The sequence below is a fragment of the Epinephelus moara genome, chromosome 20 (assembly GCF_006386435.1).
Source record: "Epinephelus moara isolate mb chromosome 20, YSFRI_EMoa_1.0, whole genome shotgun sequence".
Taxonomy (NCBI): Eukaryota; Metazoa; Chordata; class Actinopteri; order Perciformes; family Serranidae; genus Epinephelus; species Epinephelus moara.
The window spans coordinates 25,775,505-25,799,510 of NC_065525.1; the positions used below are offsets into that span (position 1 = coordinate 25,775,505).

The window sequence follows — 24,006 nt, forward strand, 5'->3', positions numbered from 1 at the left end:
TAAACTTCATCACATGTATAAATATTGGTACATATTGTTGAAAAGTCATCAGCCAGGCTCCTAAATGAAATTGAACTCTTCTTTCATTAGAAACCAATGCAACTTTATAGGGTACATCTGGGCACCAGCTGTGGCGGGACTCCGGCCCTTAGAGGTCAAAAGGTTTGGAACCTTCTGGAGTGACGACATCTAGTCCTACGGTAGCTACGGATGTTGTGGAAAAGTACGACAGTGCTGATACAGTTGGCTGCTCATAGGACAGCCATTGATACTCGCCCTTCCCCATTTCTGAAAAACAGAGATTCCGAATGATTAGTTGTGCACTCCCATGGGACTGGGAAGCTAAGGAGGGGGATGTGTAATTCAATTAGTCCCACAGTTCTGCACCAAAGGGAGGCAGACAGATCCATCTCATTGAGACATCCAGGATGTGCAGGCCTGGTGCATGCACAGAAGATATTGGCAGCACATCATTAGTGCTGTTGGTTTGAATTAAAGATAGTCTCACTCACTAAGAGACTGCTGGGAATAAATAAACTTAGGAATCTCAGCACTAGCAAAACCAAGCAGTTCCTCCTAAAATACCCTGAGCAATCCTTATCTACACAATGAATGGCTGAACGAGGGCTTGCAGGCTGAAGCTAACAGAGTGCAGAGTGAGCCGCCTTACATGACAAGCCAGCCACATTCTAAGCTATGCCTCAGAGCTTGTGCCATGTGTCGAGGATGCTGTCTCCCACTGAAGTTGCATACAGATCGCCCTTTCAGAGCACAGCCTCCTCTGCTGTTTCTTTGTCCCACCTCCCAGTGGGGAATTTATAAAGCTTCACAGTGCCTCACTCCATGAGATTCCTGTAATTTACGACAGCCTTTTTCCCAGGCACAGAGAAATCAAATCAAACTGTAAATATAGTGCATGTTTCCCAGTATGAGCTCTTCACGTAGACTGTAAATCACAAATAAATGCCAAAGATCCTGACAGTCATTAAATAACAGCATCAATAATCCCACATGTGGCAGCACTACATTTGATTTTGGATTATGAAAAGGGCAGAAAGCGTGGATAATGAATGAGACACAGCAGAAACAAATCAGAGGAAATTAAGAATTACCAGAGGCACCGAAGTGCACGGCAGCCACTTCATACTGTTCTAAAAGAGAGGATCCCAAGCCGTGATCATTAGTACCAGACTGACCTTTGACTTCAGGCTGGCACACACACCTGGCTGTGTTATACGACTCCATTCCAGCCAGACTGGAGTGAGAGAGTGTCATCTCGTGGGTATAGCCTCGCAGGGGTAGCGTGTCCACTGCGGGTGGCCAGCTACCCTCTTTTGGCTGCAGGTCCATCAATCTCCTGTCCGAGGAAACTGAAGACTCGACAGAGAGAGAAGCAAACAGCTGCCATATAGTGGACTGAACAGATGGTAATGGTGACAAGAAATTAACACCAGATCATTTTAAACTTATACACAGCATCTTCATTTGGGCGAAGAAAAGATGCATGTCTGCAACTTTGACACTTTTCTAATATTAGATCTTAAAAATGCACTTCTCAGTCTGTGCTGTGTATTATTGAATGATTTTTGCATTACATATTCTTTTAGAAATATTTGGAACAACACACTGTAAGCACGCCCGGCATTTTGTTCACATCCATCAAGAGAAAATGTTTTGATGTTCTCTTGATGAAAATGAATACTGCTTATTGCACAAGAGCTTTCTAGTAATGATAAAGGCGAGAAACTACATCATTCAAATTCAGTGACGGTTTCAGTTAGGTTTGTAATGCATGTTGCACAGTGCACCGTATAATAAAGATGGACAGTATGACAGCTACCCTTAAGTGAAGCTAAAACATTTCAATTGCCCCCTGGTGGCTGGCTGCAGTAGAGGTCATAAACCCCGCCTCTTTCATGTTGGCGGATGGGACATGGCCGAACTAAAAGGTCAAGGGACACGTTACCCAAAGAAGGTTTCTGTCATTTTAGGTTGTTCTTATACACTGTGTGTTCAAGTGCTTATTTTTCTGATAGGTGTAGGTCAGGTTAGGTCAAGTAAAAAAAGGGAGTGTGATGTCATGATAGACAGCTGTGCGTGCCAATCGGTGTGCTTATGATTAATGGCACTGCTTGTGATTGGTTCAACAGGTGTATGGGAAAGAACTAGATAACACGGAGGTCAATACTGCATGGACTCTAGCTCCAAATGGCATCACCAGTGAAAGATAGCAGCAGATATTTTGGCAGAATATTTGCACAGTGGGATGCAGTGGAGACATGTTGCCCATCTTTACATACAGTCTTGGTATGAAGGGCCAGAAAACATGTAAGTCTTAGCTGAAGAGTGTTACAGCTTTTCTTGTGAAACACTTGTTATGTTCTAATATATTCCTCATATTGCATTCACAGAATGAACAGAAGATGGAAGGAGAGTTTGCATGTGCACTGCGTGTTTGTGCATATGACAGAAGGAGAGATAAAATGCTCTGATCCATGTGTGCTAGGCCTGCAAGTCATCCTCAAATGCCATGGAATTAGGTAGTGTGTGACTGCACAGTGTCCTTGGTAATCCAAATCAACAGCATCCTCTTCAATTATGCCAACTGCTTTGACAGAAATATGACAAATACTTCCGAATTTCATGGGGATGGTAAAAAAAAATCTACCGAGGTGCCAGCAGCACTTCAGCCGCTGCAGTCAAAACCGAAAATGTTCAACTCCTTCCCTCAAGAAAGCGGTCAAAGGTGCCTTAAGATGCTCACATTATACTTGGTGCCAAATTTAACTTGCACTTAAAGAAGTCTAAATTTCATGGTTAACCTTTAATGTGCATAAAATATCCCTTTTCCACTGAGAACAGAATATTCCTTAAAGGTTTAACATCAACTATATTGGCGGCACACAGGGCTACTTTTTCGCTACAGAGCAGTCTGTCCGATACAGCAAAGCACATTAAAAAGGGTTTGAAATCAAAGCTACAAAGCCACTACTGTCCAAGTGGCCTCTGTTTTATCCAATTAATACTGCATACAGTTATTAGCAGTCCAGATATTAATGCTTCCTCATAATTAAAAGGAGCAATTCTTACAGCTTGAGTGCTGGGGAAGCTGTCTGTGAAAACATGCAAGCACATGTATAGAGCAGGCGTATAATGGTTGCCCTATTTAGGCCATTTTCAAGATGTCTCATCTTACATAAAACACTGTCCATTCATGTTGCGCTGTATTGAATAGGCAGGGAGGGCATCGCCGGAACAATGACTGCATGCTTTGATGGCTCACTGACTTTGACAACATAATTCAGAGCTGAGGATTAAATTTAACAATGCTTCTATAAATAACATGATTATTCTGCTGAATAACTGTTTTACCGCACTGCACATGTTCATGAGCAGGTTGAACCAGTGTCACAACAGGATAGCCACAGGGAAGAAATTAGAGACCATAATGGAAGGGAAACATTCAAATAAGGTAATGTACACATGCTATTATTGTTGACTGTGCCATCAGCTCCTACAGCCCGCAGTCTCTTTCTTTCCTCCCCAGTAGAGCTCACATGATGTGATGACTCCTACGTTATACTTACAGGAAATGAATGGATGCTACCTTTTCCTTATTTCTGCCTGCAAATAATACACTGATTTCTTTTTAGCGTAAAAAAATAACACAGCATCCAGGAGGCGTTCCGGACAAACAACCCCAGCATTAGATGTCGTGCATTATCACTAACAGGCAAAGATGTATGGATATAATGATAGGTTAAAGAGAACATACTGAGAGATGGGGGATTATATTAGAATCTGCTTTAGGGAGGATGCTGATATCTCCCTCACTTCAGTAGCTGCTGACACAGTTACAGGAAATTGAACACAAACTCAAGTCAGCTCATCGGTTCTGATTTGCCAGACAATGCATGTTCTCCGGAAAGTCAACATTTATATTCAGCTCTCGTTCAGCTCTAAGAACAGCAGTGTACCAACAAACAAGGTTACAGTATGAAACATCAGGATTTCGTATAATTAGCGTCTGTCTTGAATTAAAATGTCCTCCTTTGCTAATGATTTTGTGAGGCCAGGTGACCTTATTCCCACTGCGACTATTTAGAATTTGTGTCGCACTTGAACCAGAGGATCCGCATAACAACTGAGGCTGAGTCAACACATTTATAAGGGCAGATTTGTTATTAAATTAACAGATATTAGATACTGTACTTGTGAGCAACAGCTCACTATGGAAGCCTTGCAGAAATATTTGTCTTATTTCAAGTATTCCCAGTGCTTCATGCTGCATCTTAGTAGAGCTGCAGCCTCAAATAGTCAAGTAATTGGTTTCAAGGGCTGAGTGCTGTTTGACTTTATTTTCTAGTGCTGATGGCAAATCAGAGTTTCGCACAGATACCAAAATGATTTTTTGATGCCTTACTTGAAGAAGTACAAAAGTTTTTCTGTAAAACCTCTGTTTTGACTTTTCAAAAGACGCCAAAGTTCCTCTTATGTAAACAGTTTATATCAAAAAATTCTGACCAAAGAACAAGTAAAATTACCTGACCTGACCTCTTTGCTTACTCCCTATTGGTCAGTATCCTGACTATCTTGGCTGACCAAGATATTTTTTTGTGATTTAAATTTCGACACTCTTTTAAAGGCGGAACTAAATTTCTTTTGGAGGTCAGTGGAACGATCTGTAAACACCACACTGACATGTTATCACCTTATAAAGTTGTTCAGGCTAACATGCATGTTGTAGCAAACTATGGACTTTTTATATATACTGTAGGAGACACAGAGTTGTATTAACATGAATATTTTATTTGTTTCTGGCCAACTTGTGTATGTGCTCATCTTTTTGTCTTTAAGCCATGTTTTGGTCTCCACCAGCTCCTATATATGGTATATGTGAACAATAGCAGCTTATTACAAACCAATTTTATGCTTACTGTTAGGCCGCAACCTCTAGTGCCCTTAGTAATTATGATGTTACCAAAAAAGGAAGTCAGATGACGTAGCATAAAGAGCCACTAAGTCCACATTGGGAGGAGGTCGGGGTGGACAGATGAGTCAAACAACCACAGGACTCTGACCCAGGAGACTGCTGTTTGTGTCCTGTGTGAAGCCAAAAGTCAGCATTAAGTTTCTTAACTTAACATGATATTACGTATGCAAGTTAAGTCACAGAATAAATGTGGCTCTCTAGTAGCTAAATGCTCTGCTGTGTTCACCAGTTAGTCGCTTAAAGCTTATTTATAGTTGTATGTATATGCACAGCATACGCTATAGCCTAAACAAGTTGCCTACGCTGTTGTGAGCATTTATACTTGTGCAACAGTGTGTCTGTGTTGCTCTGCAATTACACCGCCAAATCACAAGTTGGCAGTGTGTTGAGTTTCTTCATGTATTTCAAACAATGGCGACTGAAAGTGAGCAGATCATGTTGCAGCTGTAGCTAAGAAACGATCGACAACAGTTACTTTAACTGACACTACTACATCGCAGAAGGGAGAGAAGACATCAGAGAATTGGGTGTGTGGCCATTACACAAACAGACATACGTCTATGATCACGGAAAAGAAGGACCAGCTGCTTCCAAGCAAACCAATCACAGTTGTTGTAGTCTCCATCACTGCACTACACTGTGTAGTTACATGTCAGGGGAGGTGTAAGTCATGCTACGACATAGGCTGTACATGGACACTGTAGCTACAGCGTAGATTCAACGCATAAAAATGAACTAGCCTAATATCTGTACGTCTGTCAAGTGGTGCTGGGCGGGTACTGCACAGTGATTTTTTAGAGCTTCATCATTGAAAACAAGTGTCTACTGTGGCTAAAAACCACTTAGGTTTGGCATTATGAGCAATCCCTTTCACATCCACATATTCATTTAATCCATAATTAACATAAAAGTAATACTTAATGCAGCTTTAAGCAAAATGAGCCAATAAATCATTAGTTTTTAATGAAAAATGACAAAGCTTTTGTTCTCAATAAGCACCAGATTTTGAGAGATCCATCTGCATGACTGCATTTATCTGTGGAAGGGCGATAAGACTGGAGAGACAATGTGATTGATTTTTCTGTTGAATCAACTGATCAATTAGTCAAAGAAATTCCATGACTACTGTTACCTAGAGATTTCTTGAGCTGCCAAGAGGCCTAAACCTTTCTCTAGCTCTTCCAGGTTGTTTTCCCTTCCAAAATGTGGACCAAGTTCAAAATGGTTATTGTAAAAAAACAAAAAAGGTGAATAGAGTACCAATACAAATCATGCCAGTGCTCCTGGGGCAACTTTATTATTCTGTCTCCAAAAACAGAGCAATGAATGTAATCCTAGATATTGCCTTCCACCGAGGGTAACCAGAGAGTCCCTCTGCCCTTAACACAAGGTCACTGCACTGCTGATGAGCTGAATATACAAGGCTAAAGTAACACAATCACTTATACAGTACAGCATCCAGCTGCTAAATGCACTTCCGCCAGGCCAAAGTGAAATCATTTCGACAAGAGTGTGTCAGAGCAGTCCACAGTTCTTTGAGACTCAAGGTGCTGACACTACATAGCCCTGAGCAGAGAGAGAGAGAGAGACAGAGACAGAGACAGAGAGTTCTAGCTCGGTCAGCAACCCTCACAGCCTGCAGAGGATCAGAGCAGAGGATAGCAGTAATTTCAGTGCTGCTCTTCAGACAGGAGAGTCCTTCCCCCAAGGCAGTCACAAAAACAGCCTGACAGCTGCTGTACACACAAAGGACCTGACGGCCCTCAATTAACCTTGATGTGAAGCTACTGCCTTGTCAATTCTCTCTAAAACAAGATCAACAGCACCATTCAACAGCGATATCATTCTGTTTATTTTATCTGTCTGTTATTCCATCTCACCTCGGTCCCAGTGCAGCTAGCCTTTGCTCCGGCAGTCCAGAAATTGTGCAAGCCTCTCAACCTCTGGACATCTCCCCTCACAGGCAATTTGAAGACAAGGGTTATTTCAAATGCTGTTCTTTGATTTTATATCAATAAGTTAAGAAATCGTAGCACAGGTGTAAAAAATAAATAAATAAATAAAAACATTGTCTCATCAAGTGATTAATGTCTTAACTGTGCTGTGGCGCAGGACCCCTACCACTCAGCTGTATTTGGCTGTGATGTATCATTGATGCAGATCGATGGCAAGTGCCTCAATCGTGAGGATCTCTGCCCCACTGTCATTGACCTCTAGCTCCTGTGGCGTTCCTGGGAGACCCCCTGCCAGTGGAAAACACTCACAGCATGTTGATGAAGGGGACAAAACCATCAGAGCCTTTCAGAGTGCGCCTCTAATGTGCTTTCTATGTGATAGTGGCCACAAAAAATACCTCCAAAAGCAGAGTACAAATAGCAACAACATAGTATACAAAAGCTCTCAACACTTACAGTGAAGAAGTAATTACAGTACATTTCTTGGATTATGCATCATAATACAGCCAGAAGACACTGTGAAGGCAGAACACTTACATTTGATTTATGCTTGATGCATCCATGATTGTTGCACGTGTCCCAAACGGCAATGAACAATGAAGCCAACATGGAATGGCCAAAAACTGCAGTTCCTCAAACGGCCACTTGAGGCTGGCTCCAGAAGCGTGTCAATCTCCATTAACACCCATGTCAAAATGTCCAAATTTACAGCAGAAATAAACATGTTTACAGCCTGGTACAAAAAACGGTTTTGGTCTCATTAGCAAATGTACCACTTCATGACAACTGCACAGGGGGTGAATTTTTATGTTACGCACCCGTTTAGATTTTATAAAGGCTTAAAGTTGAGCATAATTAAGGGCAGGGCCGCTTTGAGTAACAGGCTGTCTGCAAGGCGTTGCTACAGTCTGTGAGTCAGTTGCACCCTGCCCTCCTCCACAGCTTCACCCTCTCATCCAAACAGTCACTTCTGTCTCCAAAAATCCAAGATGGCAACAGCCAAAATACCAAGCTGGGGTCTACAAAACAAAGGAAGATGTCACAATGTCTACATCTATTATTTTAATATAGTCTATAGAATGTCCACGTGGCCAAAGTGATGTCATACCATCAGACATGCCCCTTTGTGGGTACCTGTGTGGTGGATTTTTGTTTGTCTGTGCAAGTCTGACAGTTTCTAAACAAACTATGCTGTAGACGTGAGCTTTCAATACACTTCCCCCGATGGTTTGGAAGAATATCAATGTGCCAGACCATGAGGAGAAACACGCACGGAGTGTGTAACATCCAAGCACTTCCTCCTCACAATTCCGCGTCAGCTCATGTCGGTGCGACCATCCGTGAGGAAAGCATAACTAAGGCTTTTGTTCTCAATCCTCTTCTGAGCGTACCTTCAAATGCACTTCTCGACAAAGAGACAGTTAGATGCTCTGAACACTAGTGTCTACAATAATTTAAAAGCTGGGCTCGTTACAACAAAGTGACACAAGCAGCCATTAACAGCACAAAGACTACCAAGTGATAAACTGAGGTCTATGGATTCTGTGACCATTAAGCCCCAAAGCAGCAGTTTGCACTGTAAGAACAGAAGGGAAACTATTGACTTTAACAGAATAATGTCCATCAGCTCCTTGTGTACTCAAATGCAATGCAAAGCAAAATGGATTCTTAATTGTATTCACTCAAAATACATAAAGAGAAATACCTACATATGAGAAAAAAGAGCATTAGCTGAGCCACTCTCCCCTTTTCAGAGGAGGCTGTATATCACATGATCTCCAGCACAGGTATCACATGATCTTTAGTACTGGTAATCAGTTTCCCTCAGGCAGAGTGGGTCATGTTCCTGATCATTACAGTGTTTCTCTGTAGCACCAAAACAGAGACGTAACAAAATGAAGTAGCGTTAATTGCACACTTATTCTCTAGTACAACTGAATGCTAATAAAGTAATTTACGCAATTTGCACAACAAGAAACAATTTAAATTTCTGCAAAAAATACTCAAGCCTTTATCGCTCAGGGCTAAATTACTATTCAACAGAATAGCCAAACCTCACAACACACCCACACACCCACACAAGAAGAGATTAGGTAAAAGAATATTAATTAAATTAACCACAATCGAAAAAATGTACCTACATTCACTCTAATTCATATATAAAAAGGAGCCAGGCAGCCAAAGGTAAGTAGACAGCTATTTACTTAAGCTGACAGCTGGTGCTCAGGGAACCCTCAGATCACACCTCCTCTTTTCTTTTATGCCACTAACCCAATTTGGGACCATGTACTGTGTGCATGACTGGGAAGTCAGACCTGTCATCTGCTACTTCAAACTGGCATCTCATTTAACCCGCTGATGAGAAGTGCCAACGGCTGTGCCACTGCCTCTGACCTGAAGCACACCATGCCTGCATCTACTGACCTACTTCTTGAGTCTGCTTACGCATCACTAGCACAGCCGCATCAGTTCAGACCACATGTACAGTAAATACTCGCTAAGTACAGTATCAGCGACCACTGCCAGCTCTGTGAGCTTTTGTTTTTCACGTTATGCTCAACAACAATAAAATATGTCATGTCCTGCATGTGATCAGCTGATCTGATCAAAAATGGAAAGAGGAAACAACAATCAACAGTTTTCTTCCTTTTTACCATCAGTCAAGAAACAATAGAATTACTGCCTTGCGGTTGTACACCTCCACAAACCTGTCAAGTTGCCGTTACAGTTTACACCCATGTCTGTCCAGACTCATAGCCATTACAGTTGACAATGCTTCATATATGAATTTTTGCTGTAAAGAAGCTACATATTCTAAAATGTGCTTCACTCACATCTTAAACCGGACAGCGCAGAAGATCTATACAGTAACCACAGTTTCAAAGACAGGCACCCAAGATTAGAGTCACCAATTCAGTGTCTGGCCAAATGTCTCCCCTTCTGTTCCTCAGTTATGGCGTTGTATAACAGCCAGAAAAGTGTTTTTGCAGAACGCTATGATGTCACAGTGAAGCTGACCTTTGACTTTTTGGATATAAAATGTCATCACTTCATTGTTTTATTCTATTAGGCATTAGCTGGAATTATGTAATGTTTTTTTTTAATCATTTTGTTGTATTAATTCTTGAGTTATCACCAAAAACATGTTTTGTGAGGTCACGGTGACCTTTGAACACCAAAATCTATTCAGTTCATCCAAGTGAGACAATTGTGCCAAATTTGAAGAAATCCTCTCAAGGCCTTCTTGATATTACAGTTACTAGAATGACATGGATGCAAGGTCACAGTGATCTTGACCTTTGCCCACCAAAGTCTGATCAGTTCAACATTGAATCCAAGTGGATGTTTGTGCCAAATTTGAAGAAATTCTCTCAAGGCCCTCTTGGCATTACATTCACTAGAATGATATGGATGCCAAGTCACAGTGACCTTGACCTTTAACCAACAAAGTCTAATTAGTTCAACATTGAGTCCAAGCGAATGTTTGTGCCAAATATGAAGAAATTCCCTTTTGATTTATCACATTCACATGAATGGGATGGATGGACAAACAACTTGAAAACATAATGCCTCCAGCCATAGCTATCGCGGAGGCATAAAAGGGACTTCCAGACATCTCCGCCACGTTAAGGTGGTGATTCTTGGAGGGGTGAATTAAAACAGTACAATAAAACTAGCATATCAAACTGCTTCACATTACAGGATCAACAATTGGGTGACCTGCTGAAGCACTAATACTGATAGACATTTATATAATGGCCGACAATTATTAATCGAGCATGAAGCCACTTTAATCTAATATGAGATCAACCTAACTTCAAATCTGAAAGCACATTGGGAATGTGGTCAAGTGTTTGCTGATGAAAAAATGGCCCATCTGCATTATAGCTCCCACATATTGACTGCCTGCCACAGTCATCTGTTGGAGGAAAAATACGGGAAATTATGAAATCAGATTGATGTCTTAGTAAAGAAAAGAGAATGGCAGCCAGCTTATACATCTACCTCTTGTTCTACAGAAACAGATCTGGAGGAGAGCCAGGCCCTAAAGAGGCTAAGATCACAGAGAGACAGCGGTGAGAAAATACATAGGAGAGATCTATTTCACCGGTAAACACGAAACACAAAGGCTGGGTCACAGTGACAGCATGGGGTGTGTTTTAGTTTCCACCTCCCACACTCTCATGCATTAAATATGGTTCAACAATCACACTCTCCGATGACTCTCAAAACTTCCCACCCCCCCAGCTGAACATTTCCTGGGGAATTCCGACCAGGAATGTATTCCTGATGATGGAGCAACTGCAACAGCTGAGAGGAAAATCACTTTCTAATGAACAGCATGGAAATACAGTTAAGGCTTTGTCTTTAACAATTGCTTGTTCTCAACACGTTGTGGATCAAAATACTTACTTGGGAATGCATGACCTTGTTTTAGTTATTTATGGAACAGTTTAAGGATTGCGTGTTTCTCCCCAGGTTGCACAATTTGGAAGAAAACTGTCTAAAAGCTCTTCATGAGAGCACGCGGTGCATTTAAAGACCATGTCTGGGACTTGTGATTCCCAGTAAATTAGGCGCAGAGTTGAAAGAGTGAACTAAAGTTGTTGTAGCAGAGATACCCTTAATAGCTTCCCATAATACGGAATCACTGTGGTAATGGCCTCTTCAATAGCTGGCAATGAGTGGGAAAAAGGCACCGTTTAAATAGTGCTTGGTTTTAATTACCACTGCAAAGCGAAATTGCCGTATCTATATTTCAAAAGCTTAGGCAGGAGGAAATGTAGAATGTTGACGTTATCTACGAGTTTGTGCTACTTTTTCGTTTCAAGCTAAAAACTTTTCTGATTTTCTCTTGGCACAGGCTTCCAAACATTGATTTTATAACCTTTGGGTCTTGTGAGTAGTATCTAGTGTTTTGTTTGATGGAACAGCAAGCTTTTATCAGTAGCCGCTGGCAGATGCATGCTGCATGTGAGCTTGTGACATCAGTGGTACTGTGATCTAATTATATCTGTGTGCTGTGTGGTGGGAAAAAGTGTGCAGTACTCATTGTAGATGCTCAGATTGTGAAGGTCTCCGCTTCTGTATTAAACATGGGCAAGCAAGGGGCTCATATTGTGAACCAACAGGTGCAGTGTACCACCGCTGAGATTTACATAGCGTCAGTATCTCCACAAAATGAGACATCTGAATGGTTATTTGTTCTCACTGCTGCAAACACTGTGTGCATCCACAGACACAAAAACAAACACATATATGCACACACAAGCAAATCTGTTATGGCTAGTCTAAACATAAATACATTAATCCTATAGACAATCCGGCTCAATTCCATTATAAAGGAAGGTATTTACGACCCATAAAGCCATTCCAGCACTATGTAATCTGGAGATTATTCTCTACTGACACATTCTGCCAATCTACGGGTCAACAAATAGTTTTTCTAGACAGGATCAGGAATGCACATGTGACCCTATGACCTGATTTAAAAATATGTTAACTTACATTACAGATAAAAATACAATATAACAAAATATCCCCAAAATGTGAATGTTGTCATCTTTATCATTGATAAGGTCATAAACCAGAACACGTTAGCATTAAGATTAATGGTCAATATTTTTGATAACAGACACATTTCATTGCTCTATTGAAGCAAAGCTATTCACTGAAGCCTCTATATCTTCAGCACCAAGCCAATATTAGCGATGCCTTACATCATCACCTGTCAACATCCAGCCTATTTGGTTCTGAGACACCATATGCACTCTACACGTTGCAGAGCGTGTCAAGCATTTCATTGATACTTAACACACAGAAAGATTGTGTGTGAAATTATATAAATTCATGAAGCAACACACTAACACTGATGACGCTACTGGGGGAGCCCATACAGCATCCCTACAGAAATGATACTCAGTTTGCTGACCATGGGCCAAATGTGGCCGTCAATGGGGTGCCAGGTGGCCGGCCAACTATTTTCAAGTTCACAGTGAAAATAAGTTGTAATTTGAATGTAAATAAGGAGCCAGAGTGTCTGACAGCGGTCTAGGCTAAGCCTCGAATGTCCTCAAATCCTTGAAACACCCCTGCATACACCTGACCTGTACATGGCTTTGCCTTTAGGCGAACATGAGTGAGGACAGCAAATGCTGAAAGGCTGAAAACAGGCAATTCATTTATTATATATACTGATAAATATTGTTAATGTTTGTTTATTAATCGGCCCCTGATCTTTTGTCGTTTACCAAAGAGGCCCCTGGGGTAACCAAGGTGTGTCCCCCTGCCCTACTCTGTGGTAGGTGAATGCTTTTACCCTACACAAACTTGTGCCTTACAGTACCACCAGGGAGCACATTTTTTAGTACGGCTCCTCCTCCAGCACCCTCAGTGGTGCCTTACTGTATAAAGCCATCCAGAATCACAGCTGTCTCCATCACGCTGATGTAGCTTGACTCTTCTCGTTACATCACTCAAAGCAAAAGATGTCACTCTTCAATATCAGTTTGAAATCCCCCTCACGGCATGAGTATCCTTGAATTGACCCTTAACAATCCAAGATGCCTCTCATGCTGTGGAAAATGCTCAGCTGCTCTATACTGTAGAAGGGTGGGGTGAATTTCTTTGCAAACAGTTGGTCACAGCAGCCAAAAGCCTCTTCAGTAAATGTCGAAAGCGGCTGACGTGTAGCTAATGTGGTTTGGCATAGGGAGTCAACCCAACACTCATATACTTGTTCCACAAACTAATGTACTGCATGTAAAACCAACCATGGAAAGATACTATATAGGGGGGTGTGCTGTGTGGCTCCTTCACACAATCAGTGTTGGAGTAACATTTAATGCCTTGTACCTGTGTGAAACAATCACGTCACAGCTCATAAAATATCTCCACACAAGTGCAGCACATACACATCTGTACGAGGCAGCAGGGCGGCCTAAGGAGTCATGTCCTTCAATCTGAGGATGCACATGCTCCCTGCTGGTGTCTAGGAGGAGAGGGTATATCCATGTGAGCATGCACTCCCGACCTCTGCGAACAGGCAGGTGTCAGGACACAATAAGGAATTTTCCAACAGGGATCCATGAAATAGCAGAATTTTATCACAGGAGCAAAGGATTAGTGGGCTGGCAAGCTTTGGCAGTCTTAACAAACTTGACCAAACTGACCATTATAGAGTCCCCAGCCTATTCTGCCCACATTTCTGTCAGCCCACTGTAAATCATCAGTGGTTACATCCCTGCATGCGCACTACAGCCTCACACAGCTTTGATGTTGAGCCCATCCAGATAACATTCAGGTCAAGTCCAAGTTACTGTACAGCACATTTCTTTGCAGAGCAGCGAGGATGCTGGAGCGATGGGCAGCATTGGTTGCCAATTTAGCCCACTTCTAAGCACCAAATTCAACGAGCCTACACATTAAACATGCAGCAACAAACGCCAAACAAGTAGGTCAATGAAATATATTACCTCTTATCTGTCAATGTCAAAAGCAGTCAGTCACACGTTAGGCGGAGAAACAGATTTGACAGGCTTATAATAAGACACCAGATGAAGCAGATCGACTGGTGTTAGATCCAAAGAAGAGCAAGGAGACGCTGAAGTGGAGCACATCACACCGATCATGTGAAAAGGTCGTCTGCAGGCTGTTAATATGAAATGTTTTCAGCGCTTCTGCTGAGCCAACATCGAGCGGTCCGCCTCCCCTGTAGTGAGCCCGATTGGGAGGAACAGCACCTTCAACAACAGCGCCAGGGTTTGAAAAAAGCACCAAATGTAAAGAAATAAAAAGGCGAAATCCTACCTGATGTCTGTCACTCGTTAATGCATGCGACCTGGCTTGGATGTAGGCTAGGCGACACACACACGCACACACGCAACACACACACACACCGCAAGCGGGTCAGCTCAGCCTGCCTGCCTGCCTGCCTGCCTGCCTCCTCCACGGCATCAAGCCCCTCCTCGTTTATCGTACAGTGGAGAGAGATGGGAAAAAAAGAAAAACGACCGCATATCTATGCGCCGAAAAAAAAAAAAGAAAAAAAAAGGAAGCGGCGTCACAGTCACCCACGGTTTGTGATAATCATAAATGTTGCCAGATCAGGATAGGGTTTTAAAGGCTCAGGAGTGGGCTGATTGATATGCATGAGCAATCCTGCGAGATAAAATAGACCTGGTAGGTATGCAGTGTGTGCATGATTACAGATCAACGCACCAAAGATTTGAATGAGTTCCCTCTTATTTTGAAAATGCTTTGAATTTGTGCAGTGAAGTACACCTGCTGAAAGCGTGTCAGCAGACATCAGTGTAGGACAGTGCACTGTGCTGCTGAAACAACATCACCTGGCCTATACCTGGCAAATAAAAAAATAATATGTCAAAGGAATGGCATCCAGAAAAGAGCATGTAACCTGTTCAGATTGTTAAGAGAGAGGGTTTTGTTGGAGGTTTTCTGCAGGGTGAGTAATGAATTCATAACCAATGCGCTCTAATTCAGTATTTTATGAGGTCATTTTGGTTGGATTTACAGTTTTGCGGATCTTTGTGATAATTACAGAGTATTTAATGCAGGCTATCAGTCAGACTAACATCTCCCTCTCGGTTTATTATCTCAGTGGGTGTACTCTTGTTTTTTAACCTGAGCATACACTGCCCCCTGATGGAGACACTCAAGCATCCGTGCAAAGATGAGCTCAGACATTAGGAGAAGAAGTCAATCTACATTATGATTTTGGGGTTGGTCATCTGTCTCTCTGGTCTGCATGGATATTGTTTTTGCTTCTGATTATCAGAAAATGCTGAGCTGCTTCCTACGATCTATTGTTGATGGCAGCCACACAACATGAACTTTGACCTTTAAACCTTTTCCTCCTGCCAATTAGTATGCATGCTGTATTAAATTAAAGTAAAACTGCATTCATGATGTTGATGCTTGCAGCTATTGTGCACAAACTTGCTCACACACACACCCACAGCAGGCATGTATGTCCGTGCATGTGTTTGTTATATGTTATGATCACCTTTAGATTACATAAAATTCCATACAAATACAGCTAATTGTTTTAGCATCTTTATAACTGACTGCAATTTCATTCTATCCTCACACTTGGTTTGAGAGGTACAAGATGTTTGAGAGGTTCGCTTGAATTCCTGATGTGGCTTGGACATTTTGGAAAACATTTCCGAGAAGTTCCCTCATTTAGGACACTTTCCAGGTATAGGTGTTAGCACTGACATCACTCTCTTCTTTGGTGCCCGGTAACACATGGTAACTAAGTTACCCCACTTGAACCTTGGCTAGGACAGAGTGGAGCTTTTTGACAGGATCACTCCACTGTCCCTCAACACTTTTCAACAGAGAACGATGGAAAGCCAAGGGACAAAAGTGAAGGAACTCTTCTTGTGCATTTGCATCTTAGTGTAAACGGACAAAAAAGAAGCAGAACAGACACAAGTTTGACTTGTTCAGCTGCACTGTTTACAAGTTTTTGTTTTTATTTTTTAGTTGATATACACTAAATGTCAAGTTACACCTGTTCCAGTGAAGACCCTACACAAACACAGCTTTTTGGCCTGCATTTTGGTGATCAGTCTTGATTAAGCTGCTTCTTGAGCCACCACAAGAGGGTAGCACTTACATTGAAGTGTTTCAATGAAGACCTAAGGAGCAATGTTCAGTGTGACTGGATATAAATCAATGCTCTCATTGTCCTCTTTAACACGGATGTTGACTTTTCAGCAGCCACATCTCTGATAAAGAGACATTATGATCTGCCCCACCAACGCTGCAGTTCTTCTGGAACGGTGAATGGTTCGTTGATGGATGAGTACACACTATATACACATATATATCCTATATAAATATGACATTCATTATTCACCTCCGCAAGATGTCACTTTAAATTCCAAGTCTAAGAACCAGATATATCAGGCTGAATGACAGGGGCAGTTATATGTAATGATACAATTTCTATCTAAAATTTTCCAAGTGAAGCAAAGAAAGTGGTGAAGCAATAAAAATGTGTCCAGACTCTTATTATTTCTTTTATAAATGAGAATGATATAGCATCAATGAAGTGGAATGAGCAAATATATAATAAACTGAAACTAAACAGTTCAATCAATAGCACATGCCACATTTATTTCAATACTACAAGGACTTCAGTCAGGGCTCCTGTACTCATCTGAGTTTTGAGTTTTGTGAGGGTCTTTATAAAAAGCTTAACTAACTGTCGGGGCACATCACGTGCATCAAAGACTTCATATGATATAAAGCAAGATGCAGTTTTCTTTGATTGCACTTTGCCCGCCTGCTCTAAAAGGAGGTGATGTTAACTTGATAGATAAAAACGGGATAACAGAATGGTTAGTATGGTTTTTAAACCAAGAACTAAAATTTACACTGTTGGTGATTTTCATCATGAAAAATGTTTAAATTTAAAGTAGATCCTTGCACCTTTTGCTCCTCGGAAGATTAAACCATTGATAATTTATATGCTAATTTGTTTTGGTCTGACATTCACAACTGCTTGTCACTAAAAATGGACAATATACTGTAGCCTACCATCATTTACTTACAATGATATAGTTAATTTCATGTGCAACCTGGATGCAAACATTTGAGATACTGTTAATCTTTTATTTACTTTGTTCAAATATCACATTCACAGCTAGCCTACCTGTAACTGGAAAAGATGCACCACCTCTCTTACTGTGTTCATATAAAACTTTGCCAACCAGCCAACTTCAACACACTATAATATAGCCGATAAAATTCAATAGTCTCTTATCTTGCTCTTTTGTGCTCCTCATTTGTTTATCTGATTTGTTTCTCCTTTATGTTTGCTTTTTGGTTGCCTTTTCATTAAAAAATATTTTTGCTCTTTTGATTTTCAGTATAATGGTTCCTCTATTGTTCCTTCTTGTACTTGATTGTGTTATAACATCATTTCCACCACTGATGCTAAATTGTATCATTTAATTTTTTTTAAATATTTATCTTGACTTGTTTTGTAGCCCATATTTTTTTGTGTGTTAAATAAAAAATAAAGATATAAACATATATGAACGTATGTATAAAGTACCGTAAAAAAAGAACAAGCTGGTCCATCTTAAAATAATTTGTAACCTTGCTGCCTGAAATTGTTGAAATTGGCAAGCAAATAAACTTCTGTTGTTTGCACATATATCTGAGTTCCTTAGACTCAAAATAAAAAGTTGGTATCACAAAGATAACGCTGGCAAATTAGCCCCATGAACTTGATACTTTAAGTTTAATCAACAAGTTTTTTAGTAATACTAGAAAGACATTTCAAGTTTAACGAATCTAAATCCTTGTTGAGACAACACTGAATAACTGGTAAAACCAACAAAGTTGTACTGATATCTTGAGTTGTACAAACATGAACTTTAAAGTTGGCTCAACTCAGCATCTTGTTGAATTAACCTCTTTTTTAGGAAGCCAGTTTACTTTTCCAGGAATAGTTCCTCGTACTTACAATGCTAAGTTCAATCAAAAAAACATTAACTGCATATTTTTTTTCATACAACTGAAGTTCCTATTTTCTAACAGGAGCTCTCCTACACATAGTAAAGCTAGGCTAGCTTTATCCCTTGAACGTCTGCACGTCTAAAAAGGTAATGGCACTTGATGTTCTAAACTTGTTTAGAATTACTATCTTATCAGATCACCTTGTTTATGTTCACAGAACAAGGTCATACACACCATCTAATTTAAATAAATGGAAAACAAACACATGAATGAAAGGCCTAACATTTGCTTAAAAACTGTTTCCCACTCTCGAAGTAGTGAGCTTATCTCGCTAACACAGTACAACAGTTAATACAGGGGCATTGAGCTCTGTTGTGGTTTGGATATTTCCATGGGAACCAGTGACCAAGGAGAGAGGGAGGATCCTGTTCGAGCAGCACAGGGGGCGTGTGTTACATTCACTGGTTTCCTGCTTCATTTAAACTGTCTTTGTCTCTCAAACAGCCACAGATGTGCTGGTCCTGACAAGAGAGAACCTTCATCTGCTGTCAAGAGAGCCTCTGAGATTTCTTACAGCAGCTTGAACTTTGAGTTGGATCTATCCATCCTGTTCAGGATAAACTTGTGGATTATCCCTATCTTCAGAATACAAGGTAAGAAAACCTCCTTGCAAAGTTTAGATTTTAGATATTACAACACATTCTCCTTTTATACACTTTCTTGTGTGTGGATTTCAAAACACAGTGCGGCAACTTACAAGCATATCTTTTTGATTTCAGAGTTTCATGATTTCTACCAGAGGACCCATGTGGGTGGTGGAGAAGATCCGTGTGTCAGTGGAGAGATCTAACCTGCCTGTCCCATCAGCAGAACTCAGCTTTAAAATTGGTGACATCATGTTTGGAGAAAAAGGCTTCAAACCCAAAAGGATTTCCCTGTGTCCTAATGTCATCACGCCTGACAACATCCCAGAGTTCTGCATCCCCCCTACAATCCCATCCCTGCAGGAGATGAAAAACGCAGAGCACAGCCGAGCTGCTCGCGTTATCAAGGTGTCTCCCTGCGAGAGGCCTGAAATAGAAGTGACACGTTATGAGCCCATCAACTCGCACATTATCCAGGTGGAGAGCGTGGATGAGAGTCCCTATGACGGCTGCAGTGACGAGGAGACCACCAATGCCGATCCCCAGAGCCAGGCTGCCTTGTCACTTCCACACATGGCTAAAGCTCAGACCTGCTATGGCTTTTGCACCTTACTGGAAAGCCCCCACACCAGGAGGAAGGAGTCTCTCTTCCACTCTGATCCTGGCTCCTCTCCCCTGCTGCTGCCCAGGAGTCGATCCAGCGTGTGCTCCAAAGTCTCCCCCTCCACCTCGCCCTGCTCCTCTCCTTCCTCATTCAGCCTTAACACCCTGACCTCCAGGCTTTCCCCGAGAGGATACACCCTGAACTGGCAGGCCACTCTGGACAGCGATACGACTTCCTCTACTGAATCCTCTCCTTTCAGCTCGCCACTGCTGACCAGGTGCCCTGCCAAGTCTTCCCTCTTTAAAGCACTGAGCCATGAACTGCTGTTGTCAAGGAACATGAGGAAGGCAATGGTGTCCAGGAACAATTCCCTGTCCACAGATGAAGGCAGCTCCACAGACAATAGCCCCAATGTTATGAGGAGGGCATCAGATGGGTTAGCTGAAGGCTTGCCCAGCAGCTGCAGCCTGGCGCCACCCAACATCTTCCCCACAGACTTGACTCTGCACAGAGAGAGGGTAATGAAGGAGAGAATGGCACCCATAGGGAAGGATGGCAGCCTGAGACTCTCAGCGGAGTACTGCCCGGATAACCAAAGACTACGGGTTCGACTGATCAGCGCCGAGGGCCTCTATCCTCTCTCTGTAGACCCCAAGATTATCAACTGCAGCGTCAGCCTCTCTCTGGTGCCTGGAAAACTCCAGAAGCAACGCAGCACAGTCATCAGAAAGAGCCGCAATCCCATCTTCAATGAGGATTTCTTCTTTGATAGCATCTCAGAGGAGGACCTCAGCCAGCGGTCCCTCCGCTTTAAAGTGGTGAACAAAATGTCCACCCTGAAAAGAGACTATCTCCTAGGTGACTGTGATTTGCCTCTTTCTAGCATAGTGACATCATGAAGTACTTCCTTAACTGTTTATTTATGTATGGGATTATTTATTTTCATTTTTGTATTGTAAAATGAGATTTTATAATGATTAAATTATGGAAAATAAAGAGGTTGTTTGTCTTTAATACATTTCAGAACAACACAATGCTCACAAGTTTCACAGTTATATGTTCACACAATTATCTCCATATGCATTCTCAGAATCCAGCACTCAGGTTAAAGATCATTTCAGAAAAAGAAAGACATTACCAACAAAAACTTAATCCCCACCTGATTTTTTTTTTTATAAACAAAGACAAAAATGTTCGTATAATGATTTACAGCCTTTTCATTCCTTGGTGTGTTAATGTGGCTGCAGCATCAGCTGGCGTGAGACAACCACTGTCTCGTATTTCTCCTAAGCCTGTTGTTTTCTTCCTGACCTTTCCGATGATTAAAAATATCACTAGAAACCAGAAACCTTAGAGGGGAGTTTTCACTGTTGGGTATGCATAATTTTAATCGGTGCACAAAAGAAGCTCTATCTGCTTTTTTTCCCCCACGAAGATACAAAACACTTACTGTTATATTTCATGAAGACTTAATAACAACTGGGGCCGTTAGAGAAACCAACGCTCTACAAGTTCAAAAGTATGTATTTTACACAAGGTAATGCTGTATACATTTATCAGTAAGACTTAAAAATACTTTGCATTAGAGATAGATCATTAGATTTCCTTTTAATAGTCATGCATTTAGGTGACAAGACTTTTTCAGCTCTGAATGAAAATGTCAATTAAGCCTAGAATATAAAAGTAATTAAGGCTAAAGGCTAAATAAAAAATGAAGGCCTTTTCCCACATAACCACTGAACAAAACATACTCTGTTTATGTTGAAGAAAAAATAACAGCACCTCTCTATGCAATATACATGCATGTTTACTCAACTGAACACAGCAAAAGCTCTTAATGTAAACTCCAGGCGCGTATATATCCTGCTGCTTTCAGCAATAAAGATCAGGCTTAAAAGCACCGGCTGCCACTATAGCTCCTAGTTAAAGATTAATAGGTTTCTCAGGGCTCGGGAAAGCTCTGATAGGGGACTGACAACTGCTGCTTATATAGGATAATATGACAAAACAGCATACAGTAGTGTGAGGGGATCTATATAAATAGCTATTTCCGCCGTAATAATAACCTGCTGGGAGATTGGTTTTAAAGCTCAATGTCTGTAATGATGCATGCTTTATAATGCAAATATTATACTAGATTTTACAGTTTGGATTGTGCCACTGAGAAAAGCCTTTGGACAAATATAGCTCATGATCCACTTTCAGTTTGAACTACAGATTCAGCGTCGCCACAAAGACCTGAAATCCCTTCTCAATTGTTTCGATGGAAATGAGGGTTTTGTGTTGCTACAATGCGAGGCCTAACGCACGCGCTTTTGTGTTACTGTAATACATAAGAGCATCTCATTTCTGACAAAGAAACACATAAACATGCCGCACAGACAACCTACAGTTTTCAACAATACCTCTCTGAACAGGATGTGTTTCCAGATCCTGTGAGGAGGCTGATACTGTTGGACACTTTTGTATTGAGTGTTGACTCAGCTGTGAAATACCCTGTAATAAATGAGAATTACCCGTGATTCCCCTTGCTGGTCAACCACTGATAGGATTGGGAGGGATTTCCACTGATCTATCTTCATTCAGAAGAGCAGAGGCGTTTGGTTTTATATAGCACATTGGTTTCAGCAGCATTAGGGCATTGATCCAAGCTGGTGCCGCCCATACAGAAATGTTACCTATCAATAGGCACTGAATAGAAGCATCAAATAATGATTTTTTAGCAATTCATATTACGCCTGGAAAACTGTTTATTCCTGGAAAACATCTTCAGTATTGACTTCATGCTGCGATGCATGTAAGCCAAACCATTAAACTTTTTTTTTAACTATTCCACCTTCATACCCTTTCCATTAAATCAAGCTGTCTTTCTCTTCATAGTTAATAGCTCATTGGTGTAAACCAGTGGCTCTCAGACTTGGGGGCATAGAGCCACTGCAGATGGGGCATGGATGACCAGGGGGAAAATATGGAGTGTAAATAGAATGCTGCGGGGATGGCGTTTATTGGTAGGCCAGCACGGAAATCAACGTCACCCTGATTCCCCCGTCAAAAAGCCAATGGGATTTTTCCTTTATATGTACAAACAGTCACACTCTTCACAAATCACACTTTAATGATTTTCGAAGTGTAAATGAAATCCCCCAGGAGTGAAAAGTAACGTTAGCCTATAAATGAACTACACCGAGATCGCATGACTTCAACGTCACCACCAAAGCGAGGCTGAAAGGTCACGTTTGGTGTGGTGACGCTCTGCAGTCTCATCTAGCCACTTGCTCCCAACTGTCTTTTTTGAGAAACATGAAGGCTTTAAAATTTTGGAGTGGAGTATTTACTGGCATTTTTTATGTTGTAGAACAAAAGGTCAAAGTTAAGCTTATGTTAACCACAACCCTTATTGCAAGCATCTAACCAAAAACCCATAAAGAAAAACCCCCATTGACTTCAAGATGAACGAAACAGGAGTGCTAAAATGCTAAATTACTTCCAGGTTTTAGGGCTTATGCCTGACCAACTCTATTAAAAACAAACAGGGGTATGCTGATGTAATCATGCTGACCTTTATATCACTATAATTCAACATGGATCCTTTTAAAGTAGTTGGTTCTCCAATTATTGTTAATGATTTCTACAAAGTTAAAGGGTGAGGCATGAATTTTATTTATTTATTTTTTTTGGTTTCTGACAGGGGGGATGCGTGAAAAAGTTTGAGAACCACTACTATATAAAAATAAAAGTTGATCTCTCAGTGACATGTTTCAACAGAAAACTCCAAAGTCGAAAATCCAGCGCTTGGGCAGTGACTTGTGGCATCAGAAACCAACAAAAAAGGCGTCCTTTAATGTTGGCATGGTTCTTGTTTGGTTGCTGTAATAGTTTAACAGCAACTAGTGGTGTCGGGGGAAACGTGGCGGGACAAGGACGAAATTTAAGGCTGCGAAAGTCCAGTTGGGGGGGGAGGCATATTGGATTGGTCCAACAAACACTGGCCTTCACCGGAGAGAGCTGTCTACGCATCCTGTTAGATTCTAAAGCCAAACCCTGTTCTTTTTTCCTAAATCTAGCCACATGCTTTTGTTGCCTAAACCCAACCATGTGTGTTTGTTGTTGAGGGAAAAAAAGAGACAGAAAGAGTTATGTTATGAATGTTAAATTTCCTGTGAAAACAGAAGTGTATTTTGAAAGCAAACATGCATGTAACAGGCAGAACTTGACACAGTGTCCTAGAACGTCAACAACCAACACACCCAGGGTACCTTGCACGTCCATGACCAAATGTCAATATGTGACGAGGTCGGAGTGAGAATGTGCTGG

The 24,006-nt window shown here is 41.3% G+C and overlaps 2 protein-coding genes across 5 annotated transcripts in view; one reads left to right on the forward strand and one right to left on the reverse strand.

Annotated features, from left to right (window-relative positions):
* tln2b (talin 2b) overlaps window positions 1–14,907 on the reverse strand; it is a 112,174-nt gene extending 97,267 nt beyond the window's left edge. For all 4 annotated transcript variants that reach the window (XM_050073440.1, XM_050073439.1, XM_050073438.1 and 1 more), the window contains exon 1: window positions 14,758–14,907. The gene's annotated coding sequence lies outside the window, so the exon portion shown is untranslated. The remainder of the gene's footprint in view (window positions 1–14,757) is intronic.
* A 4,038-nt stretch (window positions 14,908–18,945) lies between these two features.
* On the forward strand, window positions 18,946–20,660 carry c2cd4a (C2 calcium dependent domain containing 4A). The gene is made up of 2 exons (XM_050073324.1): window positions 18,946–19,097; window positions 19,224–20,660. The coding sequence occupies exon 2, from the start codon at window positions 19,230–19,232 to the stop codon at window positions 20,589–20,591; it is 1,362 nt and encodes a 453-aa protein (XP_049929281.1). The 5' UTR covers window positions 18,946–19,097; window positions 19,224–19,229; the 3' UTR covers window positions 20,592–20,660.
* The last annotated feature ends 3,346 nt before the right edge of the window (window positions 20,661–24,006 follow it).

Bases quoted from the DNA above. Each gene is read 5' to 3' on its own strand.
- c2cd4a (XM_050073324.1), top strand. From the start codon at position 19,230: ATGATTTCTACCAGAGGACCCATGTGGGTGGTGGAGAAGATCCGTGTG.